The sequence below is a fragment of the Citrus clementina genome, unplaced genomic scaffold, assembly GCF_000493195.1.
Source record: "Citrus clementina cultivar Clemenules unplaced genomic scaffold, Citrus_clementina_v1.0 scaffold_3, whole genome shotgun sequence".
Classification (NCBI taxonomy): domain Eukaryota; kingdom Viridiplantae; phylum Streptophyta; class Magnoliopsida; order Sapindales; family Rutaceae; genus Citrus; species Citrus x clementina.
Genome location: NW_006262339.1, coordinates 44251999 through 44267711, shown reverse-complemented (window position 1 = coordinate 44267711; position 15713 = coordinate 44251999). Strand labels below are relative to the sequence as shown.

At 35.6% G+C, this 15713-nt stretch overlaps 1 protein-coding gene across 2 annotated transcripts; it reads left to right on the top strand.

The window, feature by feature from the left end:
* Nucleotides 1–6866: 6866 nt before the first annotated feature.
* On the top strand, nucleotides 6867–15363 carry LOC18048274 (protein NETWORKED 1D). 2 transcript variants are annotated; one of them, XM_024187710.1, is made up of 5 exons: nucleotides 6867–7070; nucleotides 7409–7462; nucleotides 7580–7855; nucleotides 8968–13208; nucleotides 13913–15363. In XM_024187710.1, the coding sequence occupies exons 3-5, from the start codon at nucleotides 7753–7755 to the stop codon at nucleotides 15116–15118; spliced, it is 5550 nt and encodes a 1849-aa protein (XP_024043478.1). In that variant the 5' UTR covers nucleotides 6867–7070; nucleotides 7409–7462; nucleotides 7580–7752; the 3' UTR covers nucleotides 15119–15363. The 2 variants fall into 2 exon arrangements, with proteins under 2 accessions (XP_024043478.1, XP_006444003.1); XM_006443940.2 differs by having other exon boundaries at nucleotides 7396–7462.
* Nucleotides 15364–15713: the final 350 nt, after the last annotated feature.

The following is a 15713-nucleotide window of genomic DNA, read 5'->3' as shown; positions in this document are numbered from 1 at the left end:
GCTGATAAGAAATTAAGTCGTCATGGGGGTATTTTGGTAAAGTGATAGCAGAGTTCGAAGTTTGACTAATGGATTTGCATCTGAGGTAGTGCTTACGTGTCAAACTCTTCCTGTGTGTCGATATTTGGGCCTCGGTGAGCTGGGATTAGCTTTGTTGTGAAGTGGGTTTTACAAAAAAAATTGAGCTGCCAACAGGCCTTCAGAACTCTATTTTCATATTTATATCTCTCTCTTTCATGAGAATTATTTTAAAAAATTAACAATAGAATTTTTAATTAATTTCACTATCATATATAATTAATTAATTAAATTATAAACATACTTTTAAAAAAAAATCTTATTATTAGATAGCTTATTTCTTCATTGACTCAAATTTATTTTGATTTTATCCCAAAAAAAATCAATTATATAAAGACAGCTAAGTTTAATTAAATTCATAATAATCCTTTTATGTAATTTTCTCTAGCTATACAGTTATGGTTACAAAAATGAGATTTTATAAGGATATTAAAGGAGTGTAAAAAGCATTACTCTTTATGAAAAGCATTTTTGATGCCCTGAAAGCTGATGTGGCAATGTTTCCTAATCATTTTGTGCAATTATATAGATGACATTATTAAGTTACATAATAGTATAACTTACATTAGCCTAAAAGTTATACTAAATAAACCAAGGGTAGTTTAGTTGTCGAATATTTTGGGTTCTTGGGTATACAATTCTTGAGTTTATATGAATTATAATATTATGTATCTTGGCCACACCCTTAAAGGAATCGGTATATGATTATTGCTTTCAAAGTTAGATTATAAATGAAAAATATGAATGAGAAAACAAAAGAGACAGAGTGATGAAGACATGGGTGAGCAAAAATTTGTTCAATGTGTGTAATTTGCATAATTATTGTGAGTTGGATTGGGTTGGTAAAATTTTACTAACTCGTTAGGTTGGTTTACTACAACATGCATAGTCCAATGCACATTTATGTGGGTTGATTGTCAACCGGCTTTCAGGCCAAAAAGAACGCATTTTAAGTCTCATAAATTCAAATTTCATTATTTTCTTTTAAAATTTAAATAATAATAGTAATAAATTATTTATTTTAAATGTGTGAATTATCATTTTTCTAACTAGTTTACACAAAAATTTTTAAAAATAAAACAATGTGATTATTGGGAATTTGAACCAAGACTCTAAAACTATCAAATAACAATCTTACCATTAAACTACTAGTCTTTTATTATATGAAAAATGTGTTCAATTTTTTTTTTTTAACTCTTTTAGAAGGGTTTGGAATACATTTAAAAAAAAAAATCAATGGCCTTGGCTGGGTTTGCCCATGCTTTTTATGAAAAGCATTTTTCATGGCCCGAAAGCTGATTTGGCAATGTTTCCTATCATTTTGTGCAATTATATAGATAACATTATTAAGTTAAATAATAGTATAAACTTACATCAACCTAAGAGTTGTACCAAACAAGTCAAGTGTAATTTAGTTATCAAATGTTTTGGGTTATTGGGTACAATTCTTGAGTTGATATGAATTATAATATTATGTATCTTAGTCACACCCTTAAAGGGATTAGTATATGATTATTGCTTTCAGAGTCAGATTATGAATGAAAAATATGAATGAGAAAACAAAAGAGACAAAGTGATGAAGATATGGGTGAACAAAAATCTATTCAATCCGTGTAATTTGCATAATTATTGTGAGTTGGATTGGGTTGGTAAAATTTTACTAACTCATTGGGTTGGTTTATTATAACATGCATAATCTAATTCACACTTATGTGGCTTGATTGTTAACTAGATTTATCTCCACTCATGCTAGAAAGAAAGAGTAGAGCTTCTTAAAACCCTTTTTTAACTTAAGAAACCCCACTTTTCAATTTTATACCTCTTTTTGTTATAAAAATACAAAAAAGAACATAAAATTACAATAGAATTTCAATTAAATTTTATTGTCATTTAGAATAAATTTTGTAAATATTTTTTATTATAAAATTATTATTATTATTATTAGATAATTTATTTTTTCATTGTTTCAAAATTATTTTGATTTTATCAATAAGATTTATTATATGAAATATTCAGATTAAGAATAGTTAGGATCCACGACTTGTAAAGACTAAATTCGTACATGTCTTTTTATGTAAATTTCAGTAACAATAAAACTATGATTACAAAAGTGGGAGTAATATAGGGATATCAGAGGGGTGTGAAAAGCATTTCTCACGAAGAAATGATGAAGGCAAGGCTTTACCCAACAGCCCATTAAGAGATAGCAACCAAGAAGAAGGGGGAAAAAAAGGAAAAAGGTGTGAACGGCACGTGGAAGGTGGCAGGTCAGAAGTGGCACAGTTGGGTTGTCCTTCACATATTGTTCAGGCTTTAGCTAACAACATAATGGCAATTCGCCAATTTATCAGATTCAAGCTTTTAGGAGTCTTCTCTTCCAAACAAAAAAAAAAAAAAAGCTTTTAGGAGTCTTCTCACATCAATGTGCTATCTGCTGGCTACACCAACTAATCCCAACTGAACAATCTTTTTACTTATTGCATTCAGTATTTAACCGTGCCGCTGCTATTAGGACACATTATTAGGGCCCATTAGTGCTTCTCTTTCGCTGCTTTCAATGTTATACAAGTGGGAACAGCCGAACAGATGCTAAGGAATTGCTAGCGTGGTCCTGTGACTCCTGGTTGGTTGACTTGGTGAGCGAGGTCTACTTTTGTCTTAATGGAATTCCTCAGAAGCTCCAGGAACAATCTACACATGCTTATCTTCCTTTTTTCCACTACCTTATAAGTGTACTTAATTAAGTATTACTCTAAGTATATATATACACATATATATAATTGTCTATACATATTAAAGATCATTGATGAAGCTATTATGTCGGCTTTGTGATGTGATTCATGCCAAGTAAACTGGCAATTTAATTTACACATAAATGTTGGTATAATTATTTGTGGTTGTATCGTTTTTCTTATTGCTTTAATTGATTTTAAATGCATCAGCATAATTTATTTAAAAACACTAGAAAGCATGATTGAATAAAAAAAATTATACCGTATATGATGAGCTAGTGAATTTAAATGTCACACCTTCACGACAGAGGCCATTTATGTAATTTATTGATTTTAAACTTGTTAAGTAAGTTGCAAGCATTTTTTTTTCCCCCCACATTTTTCGCCTTTGCAGTCAGGTGATTAATTTTTTTTTAAATTAAAAGAAAAAAAATGTTATTAAATTAAGTTCTTGATCACGTGACGAATCTTCTTCCTGCTCCTTTGATTCCCTTGCCGCTACGCATGATATTTTTTTTTTTCTCCATTCCAGTATTCTTCACACAGAGTAAACAAAAACAAAATATTTGTATAAATTAAATGATTTTTTTAATGAAATTCCAACGGATGTCCTTTGGTTGACTTGAAAGTTAAAATAGACCAAAACGAAAAGGCACTGAGAGCTTAGAAGTCACTTCATCTCATCTCACTCTCGACCAATTACTAGACATGGCTTGTCACATCTTCGCTTATGGCTGCAAAGCACTAGTCTTATGATTTTTTAAAATTCATGAAATTTCAACAACCCAGTTAAGCATCCATCAAAGTGCCCTCATCTCAAGGCCGTTGAGTCCGACTTTATCAATTTGTTGTTGGTTACTTTTGATTTTTTATATTCAAGTGAAATGTATGCCACAAAATCCTTCCAAAATTCCAAGTCATCTGATAACAATATGCTATTTCAATTATTCGACTTGAAATTTTGTCATTTTCATTGCTAAAAGAATACACCCAATTAGACTTTTGATAGCATGAAACCTCAACACGCTTTTATTCATCTCCCCTCACACAAAAGATTGAAAGGGCTGCGCACACCATGGCTAATTGCCTCCCTTTTCTTCTTTCCCCTAATTAATTAAAGGGTTCGGTTATCTTAAAACTGCTCTAAGAAATGAAATCCGTATCATTCATCATAATCTTATTTATCTGATTTAATTAAACTCACCCTAATAAAAACTACCGAGTCATCAATAGAACTTAACTTTTCACGTAATATCTCAATCTCAGCCATTTCAAGCGTGTAACAACTATTATTTTCTTGTTTATTTATTGTTACCAGTTTCAATTTCCAATAAGACGGAAATTAAACTATCCAATATCTAAAATCAGGTTGTAATAAAAATTAATTAAAATACCCAACTTTTTAAATTAATAATTAGGCATATGCAGCAATTATGACACATCATTTTGTTGGGACACCATTCTCAGACGCCCAAGCAACTGCTATGATTGAACCATCTTCACCGTCCAGCAACGGTCACTTTTGGACTCACCTACCCACCATGACACTCCTTGTCTAAGACGTACATTTTCTTTTTGGAACTGTACACAAATACCTTGCAACAAAACATCTTTGATTATCGTCTATTAACTTTCCAAAAAAAAAAAAAACTAATATATATTATCTTTTAGCAGTTGTTACTTTTCATAATTCAAATGTAACTTCAATTGTAATTTTTGTTTCCAAAATATTACATTATTTTGCTTTAGAAAATTTTAAAAAAAAGAACATTACGTTAATTTAGTGCTAATAATAATAATAATAATAATAATAAAAACCTCAACAACTTCCCACACAGTTTTATTGTAGTTCAACTCAAAATATTGAAATCTAAGTTAGAACAAAAATGAGATCAAACCGCAGTTAACCCCACACATAGCACCAAACACATCGTTTTGATGTAAATATAAATTGTCACCGTACGTATTACACACACACGGGGCACCCTCTCACTCACGCCCAAATCTCACCTCACCCACATATCTCTCCTTGTAACCGGTGGCTTTATCTCTCTTTCCCATGTCATGAATGCATCTCACCATCGACTTTCTCTCTTTCATCGTGGATCTCTCAGTTGGTGTGGGTCTCTTAGTTTCAACACGTATGGATAATCTATACAACCTCTTTCCTTTAGATAATATCTGAAATATAACTGTAGTTTCTTCATACTGTGTATATCAGAGTAATAAATATATCTCTTAGCAATGTTCTGTTACTTCCATTTATTTTTTATGCACATTCCAGTTGCTACTTCAACATCTTTTGAGGATTTCGACTAAATTTGCGGTTTTTGTTTAAAGGTGAGATTTGGACGTGAGTGAGTGAGAGGGAGAGGGAGAATGCAGAACGTGTGTGTGTGTGTGTGTGAGAGAGAGATGCGTAAGGTGACAAGTTATACTTACATTAAAATGTTGCATTCGGTGTTACACGTAGAGTTAACTGTAGTGTAAATATCGGTATTGGAGTTAGAAATCACTTACTTTCACATCGAAAATAAAAACATTTATTTCTTTTTTTTTTTTAAATGAAAATTAAAATAATTATATCGTCCAAAAGGTCAAAAGATTACAAGTAAAATGTAATGGAAAAACTCTCAGTTACATAAAAAGAACAAATACGAACTAAAGTTTGTAACTTCTACTGTTTGATAATAAACTTTTAATACATAATGATTCCGAAAAAAGCACCATACATTACGATCCAACTTGATAATTAATGAAGAAAAACCAATACCACTAACAAACTACGAGCCAACTACCTTATAATTCTTTGAAAAGCCTTTCATAATCGATAATATGCGAGGAGAAATGAACTGCCATTTAACTATCGGAGAGACTTCAGCTGCAAAATACTGTGAGTTATTATAACATTATAACCTTAACAATTGTTAAGACATCCAAAATGAATTGATTGTCTAAAAATTCAAACTTTCAAACGCAATTATTTGATTCGATCCTGTTGTAATCTCCCTATCAAGCATATAACAAATTTAACGTGGACTCTTAAAAGAGAGAAAAAAAAAAAAAAGATATCATATATTCGTAGAATAAGACGTGGTCCTAATTGCACAGCAAGGAATTTCTTAGTCGGGGTGACGAATGACGACCGGCCTCGGCCACCGCCCAAGACGACCACCTTTTATAAAGTGTGACACCGTGTCTTATCTCTCTGCGCATTAAAGATTCCTTCTTGTGGAATTACCAAAACACCCTCCCTTTCACCGTGAATTTATTATTGCCAACGGCCACTACAGAGATTTTAGGGCAAAAAAATCTGCATTTCGCCACTTTCTTTGCGCAGTTAATGCGCGCGCAAAGATTTGGTTAGAGAATATTTCTGGAGCGTGTGATGTCATATCACGAGGCGGAGTTTCTTTTTTATTAAATCGGACGGCTCAAAATCATCTCACGGCTTTCGTGGTTTAATATGTAATGCAATTGAGGCTGCACATGATAATTTCTCCATACACAAATACCGCAGCTGATTTGATTCACCGGCCTCACTGAACTATATCAATCTCTGTACACCGAACACTTGTCGTAAATTAAACTCTCACGTGTATTATGCTGTGGGTTGGTAGATATTTGGTTTGTTCCCAAATTACACTCGTTGATAATATTTAAAACTGTTTTGTTGATTGTGTTAATCATGCCTCTGAATTAAATTAATCATCAGATTCCAGGTAACCCGAAAATTGATTAAAAAAATTGGGAGCAAAATCATGCCATTAGCAACTGGTCAAACTTCTAGAAATAGAAACTGGAAGCTCCCAAGTAATAACATTTTTGAAATACCAAAACTAAAGGACAGTCGAGTCATTTCAGTCCATCACAGCACAATCAAGGTTTTCGCATTTTTAATTCCAATTTTAAATTTACAAAAAAGCCTAAAAGATAATATAAAAAAAAAAAAAACTCCAATTTCGTAATAGTAATAAATAAGTGCAGTAATTACTGAATCAATTTATATATTAATTAATTAGAGAATCAAAAGGAAGTTTCACTGAATTTGTAATTTTGCTCTCCTTTCTTTTTCTCACTTTTGACAGGTTTGGAGCACAGTCCCAAAAGACATAAAGAGCAACCAAAGTAGCTAGAGAGAGAGAGAGAGAGAGAGAGAGTTACAAACTAAGATCTAACAAACATGGGGTGAGACAAAAGCAAAACCAGCTGAAGCTGTCTTATGATCTGTGCAAACTGAAATTCTAAACGTTCCTCATAGTAAGCTCTTTGATCCAAAACATTTATACGATTCATTTTCTGGTTAAATATCCAGGTCCATGTGAACCTGTTGCATGTAACTGTGTCTTTTTCTTTTCTTCACTCATTTAAAGGCTGATCGCTTTGTAATTTATTTAATTCTTAGAGTTTTTTTTTTTAATTTATGAAACTTCATATTTTTTCTGTTTTTAATTGATTTGTTGCGGATCAGATAGTTTACAGATATGTGAATCTGTAATTTACTGAAGCACGTGAACATTTTATTTTCATCGATCAGTCTTTGTCTTTAATTTCTTTGTTTTGATTATATTTTGTCTTTGATCAGGTTATTTCTACAGATTTTGAGCTTAGGAGTTAGTTTAACGCAGCAGGATTTGGAGTGTATTGATCAGGTAATTGACTAGTTTTCCTCCATGTTCATCGAAACCTAATCTCATTTGTGTTTAGTAATTTTACTTTTGAGCAGCTGGAAACTGAGTTATCGTGTTTTGTTTTTGTGATATTGGAAGGAGTGAGAGATAAAGAGGTTTCTATCTTCTGTCTGTACTGAATTGGCTGGTTCATACTCGTACCTAGCTGGTTCCGGTCGGATCTACTAATTTTTCACCTCAATTTTGGAACTCTTGTTTCGAGGATCGACCTTTTGCGAGCTCACAATTAGACTTGGTTGGAACTTCCAATCATGGCTGCTGTGGCACATGCAGATTCTAAGCGGAAGTATTCTTGGTGGTGGGACAGCCACATAAGCCCCAAAAATTCCAAATGGCTTCAGGAGAATCTTACAGGTATTCCTTGGTTTCCTTGGGCATTTCATTTGCATTGATTTTGAGATGGATGCATGCTTCAGATTCTTATATGTCAAACTTATTGACATTTTGGTTTTCTTAAACTGGTTTTCCAAAGGCTATCACTGAGGTAATAGCACTTAGATGGATAAAACTTGGAAGCTGTAATTTTCTGCACGGGACTGTAGTCATAGGAATTTATCAATTCCCCAATCTAACTCAGCGGACCATAGCTTGTGTCTTTTGACATGAGTGTTCCTGACTAAAAATTAAAAAAAGAAAAAGAAAATATGATAATCAGCCATTGACTGCTATTCAAGTGAAAACTTGGTGCTGGATGTTATGGTTATAATACTCTGTCACAACGCTTTATTTGTGTTTTCACAGAACCCCACTGCATGTCCAAATTAGTATTATATTGATTTTAGTCATTGGGAATGTTATGGAGCTGATGATTTTCCACTTTGAGTGCATTAATTTGCTTAATCCTTCCAATATACTGATGGAAATTCAGTCCAATTTTTTTTGTCTCTGCTTTAAAGTCAGTCCCATTTGAAATTGGAATTTCATTCTGGAAAGAAAGTCTATTGTTGTTGTTGTTGCCAGTATCCAAAAAGAAAACTAATTGCGCATAAATTAAACAAACTCTAGAAAAATGGATAATAACTGTAAAAACATCTAACATCTGTTAAAAATGAAAATCTGAAATCATAATATAAGCCTAAAAAAATTGAAACATTTAATAAGTTTCAGAAATGGCAACAAGAGTTATTTTAGCTGAAAATTAAATATCTAATTTTCTTTCATTTCAAATAATCTATGTATGTATGTTTCCATATGGAAAATGATAGGAAGCTTCCGGATGTGATAACTGAATTAATCATGCTCCTCTTTCATCTGAGAATGATTCATCATATATTTTCAGAAGCATCCGTATTATTCTGTCTGTTTGCATCTTGATTATTGTAATGATCCCATGTTTTCTCTGAAGCTTGTAGTTACAATATGTTCATACTTCATCTGGTCTTTAGTAATCTTTGCCTTTTCTCTATATCAGTCTATTCAATCCATGCTTGGGATTTTCTATAAACATTATTGTTCTGCTGTAACAGACATGGATGTCAAAGTCAAACAAATGATCAAGCTTATCGAAGAAGATGCAGATTCCTTTGCAAGGAGGGCTGAGATGTACTACAAGAAACGCCCTGAGCTTATGAAATTGGTTGAAGAGTTTTACAGAGCATATCGTGCATTGGCTGAAAGATACGATCATGCAACTGGGGCACTCCGTCAAGCTCATCGAACAATGGCAGAAGCATTTCCCAACCAAGTCCCATTTGCTTTGGGTGATGATTCCCCTGCGGGTACTGAAGCTGATCCTCGTACGCCTGAGTTGGCTCCAGCACGTGCAATTTTTTACCCTGATGAGTTGCAAAATGATTCTTTGGGACTCTCTTCATCTCATTTACTTGCTCTGAAAAAAAATGGAGCATTTACTGATGATTCTGATACTGTAACAAGCCGAAGGGGTTTGAAACAGCTTAATGACTTTTTGGGGTCTGGAGAAAAGGTGACTCATGGAAAGTTTGGAGAAGGCCGGGCTAGGAAAGGCCTCAATTTTCATGATGCAGAGGAGAATGAACAGCTTCAGCACAATGAAAGTTATGATATCAAGGCTCGTGTCCCATCTGAGTCTGAGAGAATGGGGAAAGCCGAGATGGAAATCTTAACCTTAAAGAATGCTCTTGCTAAATTAGAAGCTGAAAAAGAAGCTGGCCTACTCCAGTATCGGCAGAGTCTGGAGAGATTATCCAACTTAGAGTCAGAAGTCTCTCATGCACGTGAGGATTCCAAGGGACTTAGTGAACAAGCCAGCATAGCTGAAGCTGAAGTACAAACTTTGAAGGAAGCCCTTGCCAGATTAGAGACTGAAAGGGAAGCTAATATTCGTCAATACCAGCAGTGTTTAGATAAATTATCTAATATGGAGAAAAATATTTCTCGTGCTGAAGCTGATGCCGTGGAACTTAGTGATCGAGCGAGCAAAGCTGAAATTGAAGCTCAAACCCTAAAGCTAGACCTTGCCAGGATAGAAGCTGAAAAGGAAGCTGCTGTTGTTAAGTATGAAGAATGTTCAAGGATGATATCTGCTCTGGAGGATAAATTACTGCATTCCGAAGAAGATTCCAAAAGGATTAACAAGGTAGCTGATAAAGCTGAAAGCGAAGTAGAAAGGCTGAAGCAAGCACTTGGCAAACTAACTGAAGAGAAGGAAGCTTTGGCTCTTCAATATCAGCAATGCCTGGAGGCAATTTCTATTCTAGAGCATAAACTTGCACGTGCAGAAGAGGAGGCTCAAAGGCTTCATTCTGAGTTAGACAATGGGTTCGCAAAGTTGAAGGGTGCAGAAGAAAAGTGTCTTTTACTAGAGAGATCAAATCAGACTCTACATTCTGAGTTGGAGTCCATGGTACAGAAAATGGGGAGTCAAAGTCAAGAATTAACAGAGAAGCAGAAGGAGTTGGGGAGGCTTTGGACTTGCATACAGGAAGAGCGCTTGCGATTTGTAGAGGCTGAAACTGCTTTCCAAACTTTGCAGCATTTGCACTCTCAGTCTCAGGATGAACTTAGATCTCTGGCTGCTGAGCTCCAAAATAGGGCTCAAATTCTCAAGGACATGGGAACTCGTAATCAGAGTCTACAGGAAGAAGTCGAAAAGGTCAAGGAGGAGAACAAAGGCCTGAATGAACTCAACTTATCTTCTGCTGAGTCAATAAAAAATTTGCAAGATGAGATTTTGAGCTTGAGGGAAACAATAGGGAAACTTGAAGCAGAAGTTGAACTACGAGTGGATCAAAGAAATGCTCTTCAACAAGAAATTTATTGTCTGAAAGAGGAACTTAATGAACTCAACAAGAAGCACCAGGCTATGGTGGAGCAGGTAGAATCAGTCTCCTTAAATCCAGAGAACTTTGGGTTGTCTGTGAAGGAATTGCAGGATGAGAACTCAAAGCTAAAAGAGGTCTATGAGAGAGACAGATGTGAAAAAGTAGCTCTTTTGGAGAAGCTGGAAATCATGGAGAAACTTCTTGAGAAAAATGCTGTTCTTGAGAACTCCCTATCAGACTTGAATGTTGAGTTAGAAGGGGTTAGAGACAAGGTGAAGGCTTTGGAGGAAGTCTGCCAAAATCTTCTGGCAGAGAAGTCTACGCTTGTTGCTGAAAAGAACTCACTATTTTCTCAGTTACAGGATGTGAACGAGAATTTAAAGAAACTCTCTGATGAAAACAACTTTCTGGTGAATTCCCTTTTTGATGCTAATGCTGAAGTCGAAGGTTTGAGGGCAAAATCAAAGAGCTTAGAAGATTCATGCCTGTTGCTTGATAATGAAAAGTCTTGTCTGATAACTGAGAGAGTGAACTTAGTTTCTCAGTTGGACATTGCTAGGAAAGGACTGAAAGATTTGGAGAAAAGCTATGCAGAATTAGAAGGGAGATACCTGGGTCTGGAGGAAGAGAAAGAATCTACACTTCAAAAAGTAGAAGAGCTGCAGTTTTCTTTAGATGCTGAAAAGCAACAACATGCTAGTTTTGTCCAGTTGAGTGAAACTCGATTGGCTGGCATGGAATCGCAGATCAGTTTTCTACAAGAGGAGGGTCTGTGCAGGAAGAAAGCATATGAAGAGGAACTAGACAAAGCTTTGGATGCTCAGATTGAGATTTTCATCACGCAGAAATACATACAAGATCTGAAAGAAAAGAATTTCTCCCTCCTTTTTGAGTGTCAGAAACTCTTACAGGAATCCAGTTTGTCTGAGAAACTGATACATAAACTGGAGAATGAAAATTGTGAACAGCAGGAGGAGATGAGATCATTGGTTGATCAAATTAAAGTACTGAGGGTGCAGCTTTATCAGTTATTAGAGATTCTAGAAATTGATGCAGACCATGGCTGTGAAACTAAGATGGAGCAGGACCAGAGTCACCAGACGCTTCTGGACCAAGTAACTGGCAAACTCAAAGAGATGCAGATCTCCGTTTTAAAGGCACTGGAGCAAAATCATCAGGTAGTCATTGAGAATTCAATTCTTGTCGCGCTGCTTGGACAACTGAAACTGGAGGCAGAAAATCTTGCAACAGAGAGGAATGCACTTGCTGAAGAGTTTAGGATCCAGTCTGAGCAGTTCGTAGTTCTGCAAAGGGAGTTCCCAAAGCTTACAGAGATTAATGAAGAATTGAGAGTGGAAGTAGCAGAGCGCAATCACACAGAGGAAGTCTTGAAGACTGAAATGCGGAGCCTGCACATGCTACTGTCCGAATTGCAAGGGGCACAGCAAAGTTTACAAGATCAGAACTGCAAGGTGCTTGATGAGAAAAAGTCCCTGATGAAGAAAGTGTTGGACTTACAGGAAGAGAAACATAGTCTAGAAGAGGAAAACTGTGTCATGTTTGTTGAAACTATATCCCAAAGTAATCTCTCTCATATTTTCAAGGATGTCATCTCTGAGAAATTGGTGAAGATAGCTGATCTGAGTGAAAATCTGGATAAACTTGGTTGTATCAATAATGAACTTGAGGAGAAGGTAAGGCTGAAGGATGGGAAATTAGAAGATGTGCAAATGCAAAATTCGCTCCTCAAGCAGTCATTAGAGAAGTCAGAGAATGAACTGGTTGCAATTGGATGTGTTAGGGATCAATTAAATTGTGAAATTGCAAATGGAAAGGATCTGTTGTCTCGGAAGGAAAAAGAGCTTTTTGTAGCAGAGCAGATACTGTGTTCATTACAGAATGAGAGAACAGAGTTGCATATGAAAGTGGAGGATCTGACATGCAAGTATGATGAGGCTAAGATAATACAGGAAGATCAAGGAAAGCAGATTCGGAAACTGACTGAAGATTATGATTGTCAGATTAAGGAGACCAGATGCATCCATGAGTTAAATATGAAGTTGGAAGCTGAACTGGGGAAATTGCTTGAGGAACTGGAAGGAACCAGATACAGAGAGGAAAGTTTGTACCATGAACTGGAAAAGGAAAGAAAGCATGCTGGATTATGGGAGACTCAGGCTACAGAATTATTCAGTGAACTGCAAATCTCCTCGGTCTGTGAAGTATTGCGTAATGAAAAGGCGCATGAGCTCTCCAGAGCATGTGAGAATCTTGAAGACAGAAGTAATTCCAATGATATTGAGATCAACCAGTTGAAAGAAAAAGCTAATGCCTTGGAGTGTGAAAATGGAGGATTAAAAGCTCATTTGGCTGCATCAATCCCGGCTGTCATTTCTTTGAAGGACAGTATAAGATCTCTGGAGAATCATACTCTTCTTCACAAAGCTGACAATGACGAAGTAAAGGTAATGTCTATTGTCCAAGTACCGATTTCGTACTATTGAGATGGTGCCATAATCTTTTCTCATTTAACCTTGATGGTTTATTACATCTTAATTTTTTACTTCCAATTTATATCTGTACTTTCCAATATATCTCCTTTGTTATTTTATTTTCTTTATTATTATTATTACTATTACCTAGCTGTTTTCTTTTTTCTTTTTAATTATTATTATTATTATTATTACTACCAATACTACTACTATTATTTTTAAGGTAAATCTTTTCCCTTGAAAATATGTCTTAGTGTTGGCTCTTTCAGTTCTTTGCATCCATATTTGCCTGTTGGCGTGGTCTTCTACAACAATCTGCCTTTTCCATTTGACAGTTTTGGTAGAATCTCTGCTTGATTTTGCAGTTGTTCCTGAGTTCTATTAGCCTAAAGAGATTTCTGTCAGTTGCCTTACGAGCCTGTTGAAAATATAGGTTTTTACTTTAGTTTTACCTTAATCAAGGCCTCATTATCACATTTATCATAAAAACAATTATAATTTATCATATCATGACCCTGTTAAAAAGTTAAAATGCTTCTTGTTAGGATCTTATCAGAAACCAATATTTGGTCTAACTTCTGATAAACAAGTTGCTTATTCTTCGACCATGCCCTATTTAATATTGCTTGCTTTTGAATATTATCAGTACCTCATGCATTGTATTTCGCTTGTGCCAGGATCCTGATTTGGTAAGTCACATGCAAGCTGAAGGCTGTCAAGAAACAAGTGAAGATCAAATTGCCACGGTGCTGGATGGTTTTACAGATTTGCAAATGAGAGTTAAAGCTATTGAGAAGGCAATTATAGAAAAGGAGAGTCTTGCTATGCTGGAAACCTTGAATGCCAATTCCAAATTAGAGGTTGCAATGAGACAGATTGAAGAGTTAAAATGTAGAAGCAACTTGCGTCAAGAAAGTGGTCAGACAAGCAAGCGTGTTGGTAGGAAATATGAACAGGAGGAACCACATGATGGACCTAGTGACAATCTCAAATTACAGAAACGAACACCTGAAATCTCTGAAGAGGGGGATGAAGTAATGACAAAAGACATTATGCTTGATCAAGTGTCTGAGTGTTCATCACATGGGTTAAGCAGGAGAGGAACTATGGAGGCTGATGATCAGATGCTCGAGTTATGGGAAACTGCTGACCATGGTGGCAGCATCGACCTGAAAGTTGCAAAGTCTCAGAAGGTGGCCCGCACACCAACTGACTACCATGAGGTCAAAGCAGTGAAACAACAGAAGAGTAAAAATCCCACTATAGAATCACTGGTTGAGAAGGAGTTGGGGGTGGACAAATTAGAGATCTCTAAGAGATATTCAGGGTCTCAGAAAGAAGGAAGCCAGAGGAAAATTCTTGAAAGACTTGATTCTGATGCACAAAAGTTAACAAACCTTCAAATTACCGTGCAAGATCTAAAGAAGAAGGTTGAGACTTCAGAGAAGGGAATAAAGAGAAAAGGAATTGAATATGATACTGTTAAGGAGCAGCTGGAAGAAGCTGAGGAGGCCATCATGAAGCTGCTTGATGTCAATCGGAAATTGTTAACAAATATCGAAGACTTATCATTGTCCTTTGACGGAAAATCTGCAACAGAGTCAGATGACAGTGGCAGTATGAGGAGGCGTAAGGTTTCAGAGCAGGCACGAAGAGTATCTGAAAAAATTGGGCGATTGCAGTTGGAGGTTCAGAAATTGCAGTTTCTGTTGCTGAGACTTGATGATGAGAAGGAAAGTAGAGGAAGAACCAGAATCACAGAGAGAAAAACAAGAGTTCTCTTGCGGGACTATCTTTATGGTTATGGTGGGTTGAGATCCAACCAGAAGAGAAAGAAGGCACATTTCTGTGCATGTGTGCAGCCTCCTACTAGAGGAGATTGAGTCTTAATTGTTTTCAGCGGCACATAAGTAGCATAGTTTGAAGCATTCGGACATAAGTTGCATTGTCTATAAGTTTCCCTTCCTAGTGATATTTTAGGACCTCCAAGTTTTTATATCTTAGAGCTTTTTTTTTTCCCCCCAAATCTTATTTACGTAGGTGGTAGCACCGCCTTTTCTTGCTGTACATGCCAGGCTTCATGTAATCAAAGAAGCTATATTTATTGAGCTTCTTATCTTTTGATTTTGATTTTTTTTTTCCTTTTCTAAAGTTTCTGGGTTGCCTTTGTTTTTACAGATATAATTTGGTTCTCGACGTAAAACTAGTGTCTTAAAGGCGATAACTATTGGTATTGTCTCCATTTAATTTGTCCATGCCTTAAAAGCCTCCAGTTCTAATATGTGTGCTGCTTGCCATTTTGAAAATGAATGTTTTATGTTTTTTAATTCTTTCATAGTACTCTGGGCTTTCTTAGTTTCAGAGAAAAGTGGGGAAAATTAACATGTGGATTTGTGTAGAAATTGATAGCAGCGCCCGAGTCACTGACGGAAAAATTTGGTGTCCTGATTTCCATGATGCATAATAATCGGGGACTTC